At 41.2% G+C, this 13,608-nt stretch overlaps 1 protein-coding gene across 1 annotated transcript in view; it reads left to right on the forward strand.

Moving 5' to 3' along the window:
• The window catches only part of SH3RF2 (SH3 domain containing ring finger 2), a 110,796-nt gene that overhangs the window by 45,792 nt on the left and 51,396 nt on the right, over window positions 1-13,608 (forward strand). Inside the window, exons 2-3 of the mRNA XM_042938407.1 lie at window positions 5,721-5,990; window positions 9,180-9,275. Coding sequence (XP_042794341.1) covers window positions 5,721-5,990; window positions 9,180-9,275 — 366 coding nt within the window. The remainder of the gene's footprint in view (window positions 1-5,720; window positions 5,991-9,179; window positions 9,276-13,608) is intronic.

The following is a 13,608-nucleotide window of genomic DNA, read 5'->3' on the forward strand; positions in this document are numbered from 1 at the left end:
CAGATGGAGTTCTCATCCCGACTCGGCCTTTTCCTTTCTACTGTGGTGATTCTGTTGCACTTGGGCTCCGTTTCTCTGACCCTGTTACCAGTCCACATGACTCCTTCCGTATTTTCAAATTGGAAATAAGCTCAGAGCTCATTGGCAACAATGTGGTACTGCATTACAGTACCACAGCAGCTCATCCTGCTGTTTCTGGATTCTACTATTTGGCTATTTCATTGTTATGCAGTCTTATTGTTTCCGGGTTTTTAATATGTCCTAGTCCGGACTTGTATAGTGTCAGGTGTCAGAAAGCAAGTCCCAAGTAGTTTAAGTAATAAACAAAACATTGCAGATAAGTAAGTTGATCTTATTTAACTAAGTATCCTTCAAGCACAGCTGGACCTAGGCATTCAAATTTTATTGTCAAGTCTCTTGTCTGTCTAGTTCTCTTATCTATCCATATCTCTATTTCTGCTGCCTCCTGTGTCTTCATTCAGGAAGATGTGTCTTTTGGTCGGGAAATATCACCACTAGTACTCCAAGGCTTACCTCCTCAAGGCACATGATTCAAGAGAGCATCTATATATCAAACCTCTGAGAAGATTATAGTTGGCCCTGTTTGTGGCAGATGACTGCTCTGTACAAAGCACTATGCTAGGGGGATTTGGGTTCCCTGGCTGGCCTGGGCCACATAGCCCTGTGTGTGTGATATGACCAGAGTGAATGCTATGCCATTCAGAAGATGAGAGCAAACAGGTGGTTCCTCAAAGAAGGAATGCTTGCCATAATTTTATTACTAACATTCATTACTACAACATACTTTTTTTAAAATATAATTTATCATCAAGTTAGCTAGCATGCAGTGTATATGGTGTGCTCTTGCCTTCGGGAGTAGATTCCCGTGATTCATCACTTCCATACAACACCCCGTGCTCATCCGGACAAGTTCCCTCCTCCTTTTACTACTAATGTCTCTGCATGACCGTGTTTCCGTGTTTCCTTGTTTCTTGGTTCCATGTATTATTCCTCCATCAAAAGCATGGCCCTCATGGCTCTCAGGCCCTACTGCGTTGACAAATGAATAGACAAATTACAGGACCATAGAAGTCGTGAGCCTTTTGAATCTCAGAGAAGGAAAGCTTTGGGGGTACATGCGAGCTTCCATTGGATCATCTGGCTTTCTGAAAATCACCAGGAAAAAGGGTTTGGTAATGGCTTGGCTTTGAGACCTCCACACCCACTTTATCCCCATTCCCCTCCCACCCACACCTGTAGAGACAGAAAACAATTGTGGGTGATAAAACCCATTACCAACAATGTGACGGGTGATAGCTGTTGTGGAACGCAGAGTCATTTTCCCCTGAGAGAACAGTTGAGAACCGGATAGAATCAACCAGCTGAGTCTCTTCAGGTGCTTAACTTTTATGTGAGGGCTCTGGAGTTCAATAATTCATGCTAATGCAGCCAGCAGCAAGCAAATTGCATTCACACTCTATTCAGATTTTGATTATAAAACAGAGACCCAAATGAGTTTTATGATGGAAAAACATACTTGGTGACTTCAGCTGGATGAAAGAGCATGAGGATGATAGAAACACCAGGCCTTGAGGTCAAAAGAGCCTAAGTCAGTCTTGGGGCTGCCACACGCTGGCTGTGTGACCTTGCGCGATAACACTGAATGTCTCAGAACTTCTGTTTCTTCATCAGTACAATGGGGTGACACCACCGACTTCATAGGATTTTGAGATGATGTAAATGACAATACATGAAGAGTGCAGTAAAGCGGTAATGTGAGACAAATTTCTGTGGCCTGCCAGTACCACAATAAACGTTAATTTCCTTCCTTTCTTCAAATTCCTTCTGTCTGCACCTACCCGCCCCACCGACCTTTTTTCAGCAGGAAGTCCGTAGTTCCTATAAGTGTGAATGTAGAACTGAGAATGCCAGGGGAGGTTGAAGAGTAAGAAGACGTTAAGAATGGATTGACAGTTCGCTCCCACAAAGATGAAGGTGGCCAGGCAACTAGAACTATCTCAGGGTTTCAACGTACATACATCTTCAAAAAGATGTAAGCACTCTGTGCAATTTCAGTTTTAATATACTTGCTTACTAATCATTAAAATATGTAGCCACTTGCACTGGAGTATCTTCCAGAAAAGAAAGAAAAAAGGCAGCTTAGCCATTTACAAAGCCTACATCAAAACTCCATTGCTCCCGTTTTAGTCAGAATAAGATGTAACTCAGACCAGGGCATCAAACTTGGATGCTGGGGAGCTTGATAACAAAGTAGCTACTCGAATCACACTCCAAGAGATTCTGGTCAAATAGATCAGGGATGTGGTCCAGGAGTCTGATACAGGTGAACCACAAACTTCATTTTGAAAAACACTGGCTTGGGCTCTTCGGGACAGATAAACTCGACCTCAGATCCTGAACCCACCACTTCCTACCTTCACGAACTTGGGCAACTTTGTAACTTCTGATACATGGGAGTCTAATCACAGGTTGGCATGAGATTAAATAAGATATATTGAGATATATTGTGGAGTACTGAGCACAACGCCTGGCCCGTAGGAAGGAGCACTCAATAAATGTTAATTATTGACACTATCATGATTATGCAAAGTCAAAGAAAAGGGCTTCGGTTCTTTCTTTTCTTAATTTTTTTCATTCTTCCTCCCTTTTCTTTTACAAATCCATACTAACAGTGCATTAAGCAAGACGGAAGTTTATTTAGCTTCCAGATGAAAGTCTGGAAGTCAAAGTAGTTCAAGACTTGTGTGACAGCTCTGCAACCCAGACTACTTCCTTCCCTCTTTCAGTGTGACCCTCATCCTCACTGTTCAAGATGGCAGCTGGAACTCCAGCAGTCATGTCTGCATTCCACATGGCAAAGTGGAGGAAAGGAAAGAGAAAATCGATCTCTCTCAGTAACGACACTTCCTAAAATTCACTTTTACCCCATTGGCGAAAACTCAGCTGTCCAGAGCTGTCCAGAGGCTGGCAAATGTGATCGGCGTTCCAGGTGGCCATGTACCCCCCCAAAATGTGATTTATTTTACAATGGAAAATTGGGAGAAAAAATATGGAGGGACAACTGTTGTTCCCTGCTATACCCAGCCCGGGGAGTCTAACAGATTCAAATCATTCTTCAGAAATCCTCTGCTCTCATTCTGCTTCCATCTGCTTATTTCTCAGATAAGAAACTTCTCCAAAGAGGTAGTTGCATAATCTGTGGATCCTACTCAGCTTGGCTTATTTTCTTCCTAAATTGCTTTCATACCTTTTACTTTTCATTCCCCAGTTTCATTCATTTTACTTCTACTATCCAATTTTTTTCAATTTTCTTTTTTACATAATCTCCATACCCAACATGGGGCTCAAACTCACAACCCAGAGATCAAGAGCCAAATGGTCTATTGTCTAAGCTAGCCAGGCACCCCTCTACTGTTCAATTTTAATAGACAATACAATTATTTCATTGTAGACCAGTTAGAAAGCATGGCTAAGCACTTAGAAAAACAATTTTTTAACTTTCAAAAATATCACTGCTTAGAAATAATCACTCTTAAAATGCTGGTCTGGCCATCCAGCATTTTCTCAAGGTAAAAATATATGTATGTGTTTACAAGGAAAGCCTAGTTTTCATTTATAATGAAAACATAACTGTTTTTAACCTCTTCTATTAAATTTAGTATATATCAGGAGTAATTCTCATATAGATTCTCTCATCAATTTTAATGACTGCAGGGTTTTCCACTGTGTGGGTGTATCATAATTTATTCAACCAGTTCCGTTTATAATCTCCATAACGCTGTGCTAAACCTCCTAGCCCACGCATCTTTGCTCACATATCCCCAAGTTTCCCGAGGATGAGCTGTGTTCCTGTGGTTTTCTTTTTCCCTAGGCTCCCTTTACTGTATCCAGGGACCAGCAGAAAAGCACTTCTCTATCATCCCGTCAGCAAGGGACTATTCAGATCTTGTCTCTACCCCTAAACTGCTTGAAATTCCTTTTCAAGTAACATTGCGGTCTCGGAAGTTTCCTGGAGAACTGGAACACTGCCTGCTTACACCCCCTTATGAGTAGCAAGACCACCCCCCGAGAAAGGGGACTACATCACCCCACTGCTGAGGAAAGCACAAAGTAAAATACAATGCAGGTGACCCTGAAGGGCTATTAAACATGTTATTAGAACCTTTAGTTTGCCAAACTGACTCCAAGCCAGATGAGAGTGAGGTGTTTCTCTGTGTAGAAACCAGTTTCAATTAGAAAAAAATGCACTTCACTAAAATAATTATTTGGATAGACAAGTAAGTTGACAGTTCTTTAGCTGATTTTTTTTAAAGTGCTGACTGATCTCTGACTAAATGTTTCTTTGTCTCAATGCTCCCTAATGATGCAAGCCCTCACAAGGTTTACACTTTCTAGACAAGGCTGAGGACAAATCATGCTGCAATCACTCTCATATAGCACTTTGTCTCTCTCTCTTTTTTAAAGCTTGGTTTTAGTAATTTCCACACCCAACATAGGGCTCAGACTCACAACCCTGAGATCAAGAATCTCATGTTTCTGGGGCACTTGGGTAGCTCAGTAGGTTAAGCGTCTGACTTTGGCTCAGGTCATGATCTCACGGCTCGTGGGTTCGAGCCCCCCAAAGGGCTCTGTGCTGACAGCTCGGAGCCTGCAGCCTGCTTGGGATTCTGTGTCTCCCTCTCTCTCTGCCCCTCCCCTGCTCACACTCTATCTCTCTCTTTTTCAAAAATAAATATGTAAAAAAAAAAAAAAATCTCATGCTTCTCCAAATGAGGCAGCCAGATGCCCTTCATACAGCACTTTGTATTTTCAGGGACTTCTCACCTCTGTTGTCTCCCCGTCAACACTGAGGAGTAGGTAGAACTGATATTATTAACCTTTCCCTACAGACGATGATTATAAAAGATGCCATTTAGGGACGCCTAGGTGGCTCAGTCAGTTGAGAGTCTGACTTGAGCTCAGGTCATGATCTCATGGTTCTTGAGTTTGAGCCCCGCATCGAGCTCTGTGCTGACAGATCAGAGCCTGGAGCCTGCTTCGGGTTCTATGTCTCCCTCTCTCTGCCCCCCCCCCCCCCACTCACGCTCTGTCTCTCTCTGCCTCTCAAAAATAAAGAAATGTAATTAAAAAAATTTATAAGAGATGCCATTTATGGAGTATGCACTATGTATCAAGCAATATGCTAAATACATTGTGAATATTATGTAGTCCCCACAACTGCCCTGATAAAGCACATATTCTATTATCCCATTTTATAAATGGATAGATTTATGAATGATTAAATGACTTGATCATGGTCACATGACAGGAAAGAGGTCAAGCCAGAATTCAAAATCAATATTCAGGCCCCAGAAAGAGTCACTGACTCACTCAAGTTCACAGAGTTGTGGCCAAAATCCTGTTCCCTGCAGAGTGATTAAGAACAGGGCCTCTAAAGTCAGATAGTCTGCGTTCAGACCCACTATCTGCCTTTTCCCAGCTGTGTCCCCTTAGGCAAGGTACTAACCCACTCTGTGCCTCAGGTGCCCTACTTAGATATGGACTAATAAGAATGTCTATCTCAAAGGTTAAAGAAGATGATCTACATCCAGCACTTAGCGCATAGGGAGTGCTCAGTAATCAGTTAATAATGCTATACATACTTCTGTCCCTCCAGTCTGTAAGCTAAGTACATATTTCACTGGTCTGTGCCACTGCAGGTGCCAAGAGCAAAGGCCTTATGCAACTACCGAGGGCAGAATCCTGGTGACCTGAGGTTTAATAAGGGAGATGTCATCCTTCTGCGGAGACAGCTGGATGAGAACTGGTACCAGGGGGAGATCAATGGAATCAGTGGGATCTTCCCAGCCAGCTCCGTGGAAGTCATCAAGCAGCTGCCCCAGCCACCCCCGCTCTGCCGGGCCCTCTACAATTTTGACCTACGAGACAAAGACAAGAGTGAGAGCCAGGACTGCCTGAGCTTCCTCAAGGTACAATTCTAGGCAGCCGTGGAGGTCACCAGCAACCACACAGATACTGTGCCACAACCTGGAGTTTTTAACACTTGCTAATTTTTAAAACATATATATTTTACACAGAAATGTTTATATATGTGTGTGTGTGTGTGCATATGTATGTAAAGTATGTGTGTGTATAATTCAAAACTGAATGGAAGTTGCCAGAGAAATCTACTAAAGAGTTTGATGCAAATCCTTAAACCTTTTCTATTGCAATTACAAAAATAGGTATTCACACATTCATTCATTCATTCATTCATTCTAGTCACTCTTGAACACCTCTTTGCAGGCCCTGGAGATGCAGCCTGAACAAGTCCCAGTCTCTGCCCATAGGCAGAGTAGTGGGACAGACAGATATGTGGACAACAGCTTACAAATACATTTTGACAGTGTGCTGTGCAAAACTACAAATCTTACCTCTTTACCCTTTTATCTAAGGACATTCTTGCTGACCAAGTTCTGAGCATCTAATTCTACTCTTTACAACATTCTATTTTATACTAAACATTGTATTCAAAACATTCCAAGCACATTCAATAACATAATTATACCTTTATATGTAACTAACCTCTTACAAGTTGTATTTTCCAAGCACATTAATTAAGATTTTTTTCTGCCTTTTTTTTTATCAGGTAATTCTTCACATGTGCAAGTAACAACACTTCTACTAAAGTCTAGACTGCTTTAATTCTCTGTATTCGGTATTTATGATTCCTTAAACAGTCAAATTCTCTCACAGAAGCCAAAGTTGAGGTGATTTTCACTCTTCGCTGCTTACGAGAAGTACATCAATACTAGAAGTGTCACTGGTATAGTAGCTCAGGAAAGGTCTTTTCTTTTGCAAAACATTTTTATTCCACCACTACCAGAAATGAGATTTGCTGCAGACTGCCTCAGTCTCGATAACCTCACTGTACCCCATATTTTGAAATACTGATCATTGTTACCTTGGCACCTCAGAGTGAGTCCTCTTTTTTTAAGTGTATTTATTTATTTTGTGAGAGAGAGGGAGACAGAGTGTGCGCACACACGCAGGAGACGGACAGAGAGAGACAATCCCAGTCAGCGTGCCAGCTCAGTGAGGGGCTTGATTCCACGACCCATGAGATCAAGACCTGAGCCGAAATCAAGAGTCCGACACTCAACACTGAGCCCCCTCAGCATGAGCCCCTTAAAGAAGGCCATTCTGTAGCCCAAGCTGCAAAGTCTGTGTTTCAATCACACTTAGAGGAAGGGGAGTTCAATCCCACAGACATTTATTGAGTATTTACTTTGGGCCAGGCATTAAACGCCGAGCCCTGGGGACACTGCCGGAAGAAGGCAGAGGCAGGAAGCGTCATCTTCCTTTTTTGCCCCTTTGTGGGACTTTGCAAACTGGGACACTTACTCCACCTGCTTGTTCATTCATTGAGCTCATCCATGTGCCAAGCTGCCTGCTGGATTAAAGTGATGAATCATTGTTCCTACCTTCAGAGAGCTGACAGACTAGTGGAAAGAACAGACATGGGAATGGAAAATTATGATAAAGGAACCAGAAGAGAAGATTTGATCCATTCTGGAAGCTATGAAAGGCTTAGGCTACACTGGGAAATTTCATGGTCTTCCTAAACTCAGCGTGTCTAAATTAAACCAAAAATCTTCCCTCCCAAAGCTGCTCTTTTCCTAGTGTTTTTCTATCTCAGTAAATTATACAATTTACTCACACAGTGACTTATTCATGCATGCACACATTCATTTAGAAATTTATTGAATGACTACTAAATGGGAACCACTGTATTGGGTGCTAGGGACACAGAAAGGAACAGAACAGACACAGGCCCTGAACACATGGAGTTTATAGTCTGAGGGGGTAGACAGGCATTAAAGAAATCATAACCTATAAATGGATAATTGTAAATTGTGATAGGGGCAGAGAAAGGTAAGAAAAGGTATAATACAGTAATGAACTTAGATTCTGATTCATCTAAATTGCTGAGGGGCATGGATCAGAAGGCCAGAGAAATCAGTGGATGGATATTCAGATTTGGATTGATGAACATGTATGGATATGGAAAGGTGTTCCTGATATGGTATACAGAGTAAAGTGTGTATTACATGACTCCTTTTGTATGAAATATAAGGAAAGGCAGAATGAGTGTATATGCTAGGAGTCAGAATAGTGCTTACTTCTTGCTAGGCAATAGGAAAGATCACAAAGGAGCCTTGTGGGTGCTGGAAATGTTCTATATCTCTTGATCTGGATGGGGGTTTCGTGGGTATAGTTAGTGTTAACATTCATCAAGCTTTACCTCTAAACTTTATGAACTTTATTGTATATATGTATGTATGTTTTCATCAAAGTTTTTAAAAATCAATGTATATATATATGTACACTTGGGTATGTTTTATCCTCAGAGAGAAGACTCCGGCTGGGAAATGTGCTAATCAGGATGTTAACAATGAGTGTGTATATACTGTGGTAGAATTCTTTGTTTCGCATACTATATTTTCAAATGTTTCTACAAATCTTCATATAACCTTTTTTAAATGTTTATTTATTTATCTCGGAGAGGGGAGGGACAGAGAGAGAAGGAGAGAGAGAATCCCAAGCAGCATCTGTGCTATCAGCACAGAGCCCAATGCAGGGCTCGATCCCGCAAACTGTGAGGTTGTGACCTGAGTCAAAATCAAGAGTTGGATGCTTAACCAACTGAACCACCCAGGTACCCCATAACCTTTTATAATAGGAAAATTTTGAATAAAAAGCCACCTCACATTTTATACATTAAAAATTGAATAGGTTCTGAAAATTCTTCAAAATTAGAATGAAATTTGTTCTTGATTTTGCTAAGCTAAAGATCTGTCTCCCTGTGGCTCCCATATTGATTTCTCCATCTGATTAATATAAATGAAAGCTCAGAATCTGCTGGTGATTGAAAATTAGAAACATTTCCAAATTTTCTATTGGATTCCACTGGTCCTCCAAATTATTTCTACTCCTCCTGTGGTCTTGGTGGCCCAATACTTATGCCCTTTATGGAAGAAGATTTTACAAATAAATTATGAAAGAGTTACGTTTCTTGTACCTTACACCATCTGGGATTCCAAACTGCTCTCCACTAAAAGCTTTCACCACCTGAAAACTGAGAGCAAATGCTGACCATGAGACTTTCTCTCTTTCAGGACGATATCATCACCGTGATCAGCCGAGTGGATGAGAACTGGGCAGAAGGCAAGTTAGGAGATAAAGTCGGCATCTTCCCAATCTTGTTTGTAGAGGTACGTGAGTATCAAGTCTACATCTGATTCACGCCCACTCAGAAGTATATATGTGCCACCGGGATGCCTGAGAGAAATTCCTTTTTGATATGAGGTTTATTTCAGAAGTAACTAAAGTCTCCAAGGAAAAGATTCCAGAAGATAACATTCAGTTCTGGCAAGTGTGTGGTGAAATGGACCTTTTTATTCTGATGGGAGTGTAAATAGTGCAGTGTCTCATACCCAAACTCAAAGAAACCCATGTCAATAACACTAAAAACCTACATCTCCTCTGATTCAGCAGTTGCATCAATCTGACAGTTTATTGTAAAGAAATATTCAAACAAGTACACAAAGATATATGTGTTCACCATGGCGTTGTGTGTAATGGTGAAAAGCCAGAAGTAATCTAAACATCCGACAATAAGGATTTCGTTTTTTTAAATTACGGTGAGGAAAAAATATATATACCCATTAAACATAATGTTAAAGAAAATTCAGTATTTTTGAGTATTTGGTATATTATGAAAAGACGTTTATAATGTGTTATTAAGTAAAGTTTAATGGGCATAGAGTTTCAGATTTAGAAAGTGAAGAAGTCCTAGAGATCTGTTTCACAACAATATGAACATACTCAACACTGCTGAATTGTACACTTTACAATGGCTGTTATGGTAAATTTTCTGTTACATGTTTTTTGCCACAATTAACAAATGGAGCTATATTAAACTAGCTTCATAAATACGTGTGTATATAAATGGACAGGGGGTGGAACGATATGTACAAAACTGTTAACAGTGGTGATCACCAGATAGTGAGATTCTAGATAATTTTCTTTTTCTTCTGCTGCCCTGTATTTTGTAAATCTTCTGAAATAAGCATATATTACTTCTGGAGGTTTTTTAAGCTCCCTTAAAAAAGAAGAGCACATACTAGACCCTATCTGCCTATTTCTCAAGTATAATACTATAACCTGGAGTTCCCAACCTCTCTAGCCTTGAGCCTCACCCTAGCTTGAGGCAGGTCATTACAAATTTAAGAGAGGCTTCATTGTTTAACTGCATTAATTGGATGCTTACCAGGCATAAAGCATTAAAAGTGAGCACTGGGGAGCTATGAAAGAAGGAAAAGGCATGTTTTCCACCCTCTAGGAAGGCAGGGTGAAAATAGAATGGGGCAGAGTTGGAGAAAAAGGGCCAGTTCTTTCATTCATAAGAGCCAAAGCAGATTCTAAGCTTTCAAGGCTGTCTATAGCTCTTCTAACTTGATGCTAAAGGGATGAAAAATAGAAAGGAAGGATAGAGGAAGGGTCCACAGAGTCTAGTCGTCTTATCATCTCTAGTCAACAGTATCCTCATTACCAGTCCTTTTATCTTGCTGAGGCCCCTTTCAGGTACACACACCCAATTCTCTCTACCTGTTCAAATTTCACTCATTTTACAAGGCTCAACTAGAAACCTGCTTTCTCCATAAAATTTCTGACCACTAGTTGAACACTCAGTTGTCTCTTTCTTCTCCAAACACCTGAGGGGTGTATTGCTTATTCCTCACAGGCTAGCCTGACACAGAAAGGCTCTCTGTAAAAAAAAAAAAAAAAAAAAAAAAAAAAAGCTTAAAAAGTGAATGAAGAGAAAAAAATTAGAAAACAAACCATTCAGGATAAAGAAATTGTGGTTTATATACATAATGGAGTACTATGTGGCAATGAGAAAGAATGAAATCTTTTATAGCAACGTGGATGGAACTGGAGGGTGTTATGCTAAGTGAAGTAAGCCATACAGAGAAAGACAGATACCATATGGTTTCACTCTTATGTGGATCCTGAGAAACTTAACAGGAACCCATGGGGGAGGGGAAGGAAAAAAAAAAAGAGGTTAGAGTGGGAGAGAGCCAAAGCATAAGAGACTCTTAAAAACTGAAAAACTGAGGGTTGATGGGGGGTGGGAGGGAGGGGAGGGTGGGTGATGGGTATTGAGGAGGGCACCTTTTGGGATGAGCACTGGGTGTTGTATGGAAACCAATTTGACAATAAATTTCATATATTAAAAAAAAAAAAAGAAAAGAAAACAAACCATTCAGTGTGACCCTGTCCTGTACACATATATTCAATCATTCAACTAATGTTTCACTGAGTACCTGCTAAGTCAGGTCCTATGCTAAGTTCTAAAGATACAAAGAGATAATGGGTTCCTACTTGCAGGGACTATAAACTCAGACATTAATCAAGTAATTTTTAAGTGTGATGAATGATGCAAAGAATCAAAGGGAGGGAAATAAATGGGGGGGAGGAGGGAATGATGTACAACTGACCTGGGAAAGAGGTCAGTGAATACCTTGTATGCCAAGATCACCCAGATGGATAGGAGTTATGTAGGTAAGCACGGAGAGAAGAGTGTTTTAGGGAGTGGAGGTAACATATACCAAAGTCTGACAGGTTGAGGAAGTGTAGTGTATCCACAGGACCGAAAGAATACCAGAGCTGGAGCTTAGAAAGTAAGACAGTAACCTGACACGCCAGGGAAGTGAGTGGGAGACAGGTCACTGAGGGCTTTATAAATCATCCTGTATTCGTCAGGATGAACTAGGTTATGCTATGGTAATAAATAGCCCCAAACTGCCAGTGACTTAGCAAGGAAAAACTTACTTCTCACCCACATTACATGTTTGGCACAGAACAGTGAGAAGCTGTGCTCACATAGTCACTCTAGAAACCCACACTGAGGCTGGGCCACCTTGTAGTTGCCATCTGGAGCACATAGACTTCCCCAGTCTTCATAGCAGGGGAGGAGTAAGGAGGATTGAGTTGTGCATCAGCAAATGCCTCAGCTCAAAACTGACACTTGTCACTCCACTCATGGCCCGTGGGACTGAACCAGTCCCCTAGCCCCTCCTGTCTTCAAGGCAGCTGAGAAGTACAGGGGAGCACGAGGAACATCTGATAAGTATGGTGGTCTGTGCCACATGGTAAGAAGTTTGGGCTTGATCCAGAAGTCAGTAGACACCACTGGAAGATTCTAAGGGACACAGTAACTCCATCAGACCTGGGTTTCTTTTTGTTGTTGTTGTATATTTATTTTTGAGAGAAAGACTGGGGGACAGGCAGAGAGAGAGGGAGACACAGAATCCGAAGCAGGCTCCAGGCTCTGAGCTGTCAGCACACAGCCCGACACGGGGCTCGAACTCACAGACCTCCAGACCATGACCTGAGCCAAAGTCAGATGCTTAACCCACTGAGCCACCCAGGTGCCCCCAGACTTGGATTTCTTAAAGTCTGCTCTTCCGGCTATAGTAAGAAGAATAATTTGAGGAGGAGAGAGGAAAAAGCAGGAAGACCAGTTAGGAGGCTGGCCCATGGCTCCATTGGAAAATGACTGTGGCTTGGGCCGGGAAATTGGAAACAATTAGACAGATTCAAACACCATTTAGGAGGTAGATCCACAGGGCTTGGAGGTTGACAAAAGTGAGGAACAGGGGAGAGGGAGTGGTCAAGAATGCATGCCCCACTTTCTGCTTTATGTGCCTAGGTTAGTGGTGGAGCCGCTACCAAAGAGGGACAATTACAGAGATGGGGAGACGGTGGTTAAATTTCCAAGGACAGACATCAGCTACAATCAATACCAAATTGGATACATAGGAGGTGCTTACATTTTTGCATTTTAGAGCTTGCGTGGTCCCCTGCATAATTTCAAGAAGCTTCTCCATAGCTCTGGGGGGAAAAAAGCACCATTGATTTTATTACCCATTTTTGGTACTCTTTTTTCGAAAACTTCTACATTTAATGATTATTCATTTGGACACTCTTCCCACCCCTTCACCTCTAAAATTAGTGATTACGAGAACCCTCAAGATTATCATCAAACTAGCCATTGCTTCGTTTGTTCTCCTAATTGCTAGGAGGGGAAAAAGATAATCAAGTGGTTGCTCTAATCTGGAAACCTGATTTTCAAAAATTACTTGAAATCTAAATTGAGCTTTTTAAAGCAGTACTTAAATTTTGACTCCAGTCATTTCATTAAGACTAGCACTTGCTAAGAACTCTTTAAACAAGTTTTGAATTATCAGTGCCATGCAAAGCAACTGAAAAAAAAGGAAGGCTTTCTGGTAAGAGTGGCATGGGTTGGTTTTTTTTTTCTTTTCTGCATAAACAGGATTTTTCTTGTTAATGCATCACTTGATTTATTGAATTACACCTGAATAAAAAGGTGGTAAAACAAATGCTGAGCTTATACCCATTCTTGTCAGGACTTCTCCAGTGAGGCCTGCCTGGGTTATGTGAACCTTGCTCAGCCCAATGAACCTCAAGGATATTGTTTCAAATGAGTGGGTACAAATTTAAGAGATGTGCAGTCTTTCC

Source organism: Panthera leo, chromosome A1 (assembly GCF_018350215.1).
Source record: "Panthera leo isolate Ple1 chromosome A1, P.leo_Ple1_pat1.1, whole genome shotgun sequence".
NCBI classification, from domain to species: Eukaryota; Metazoa; Chordata; class Mammalia; order Carnivora; family Felidae; genus Panthera; species Panthera leo.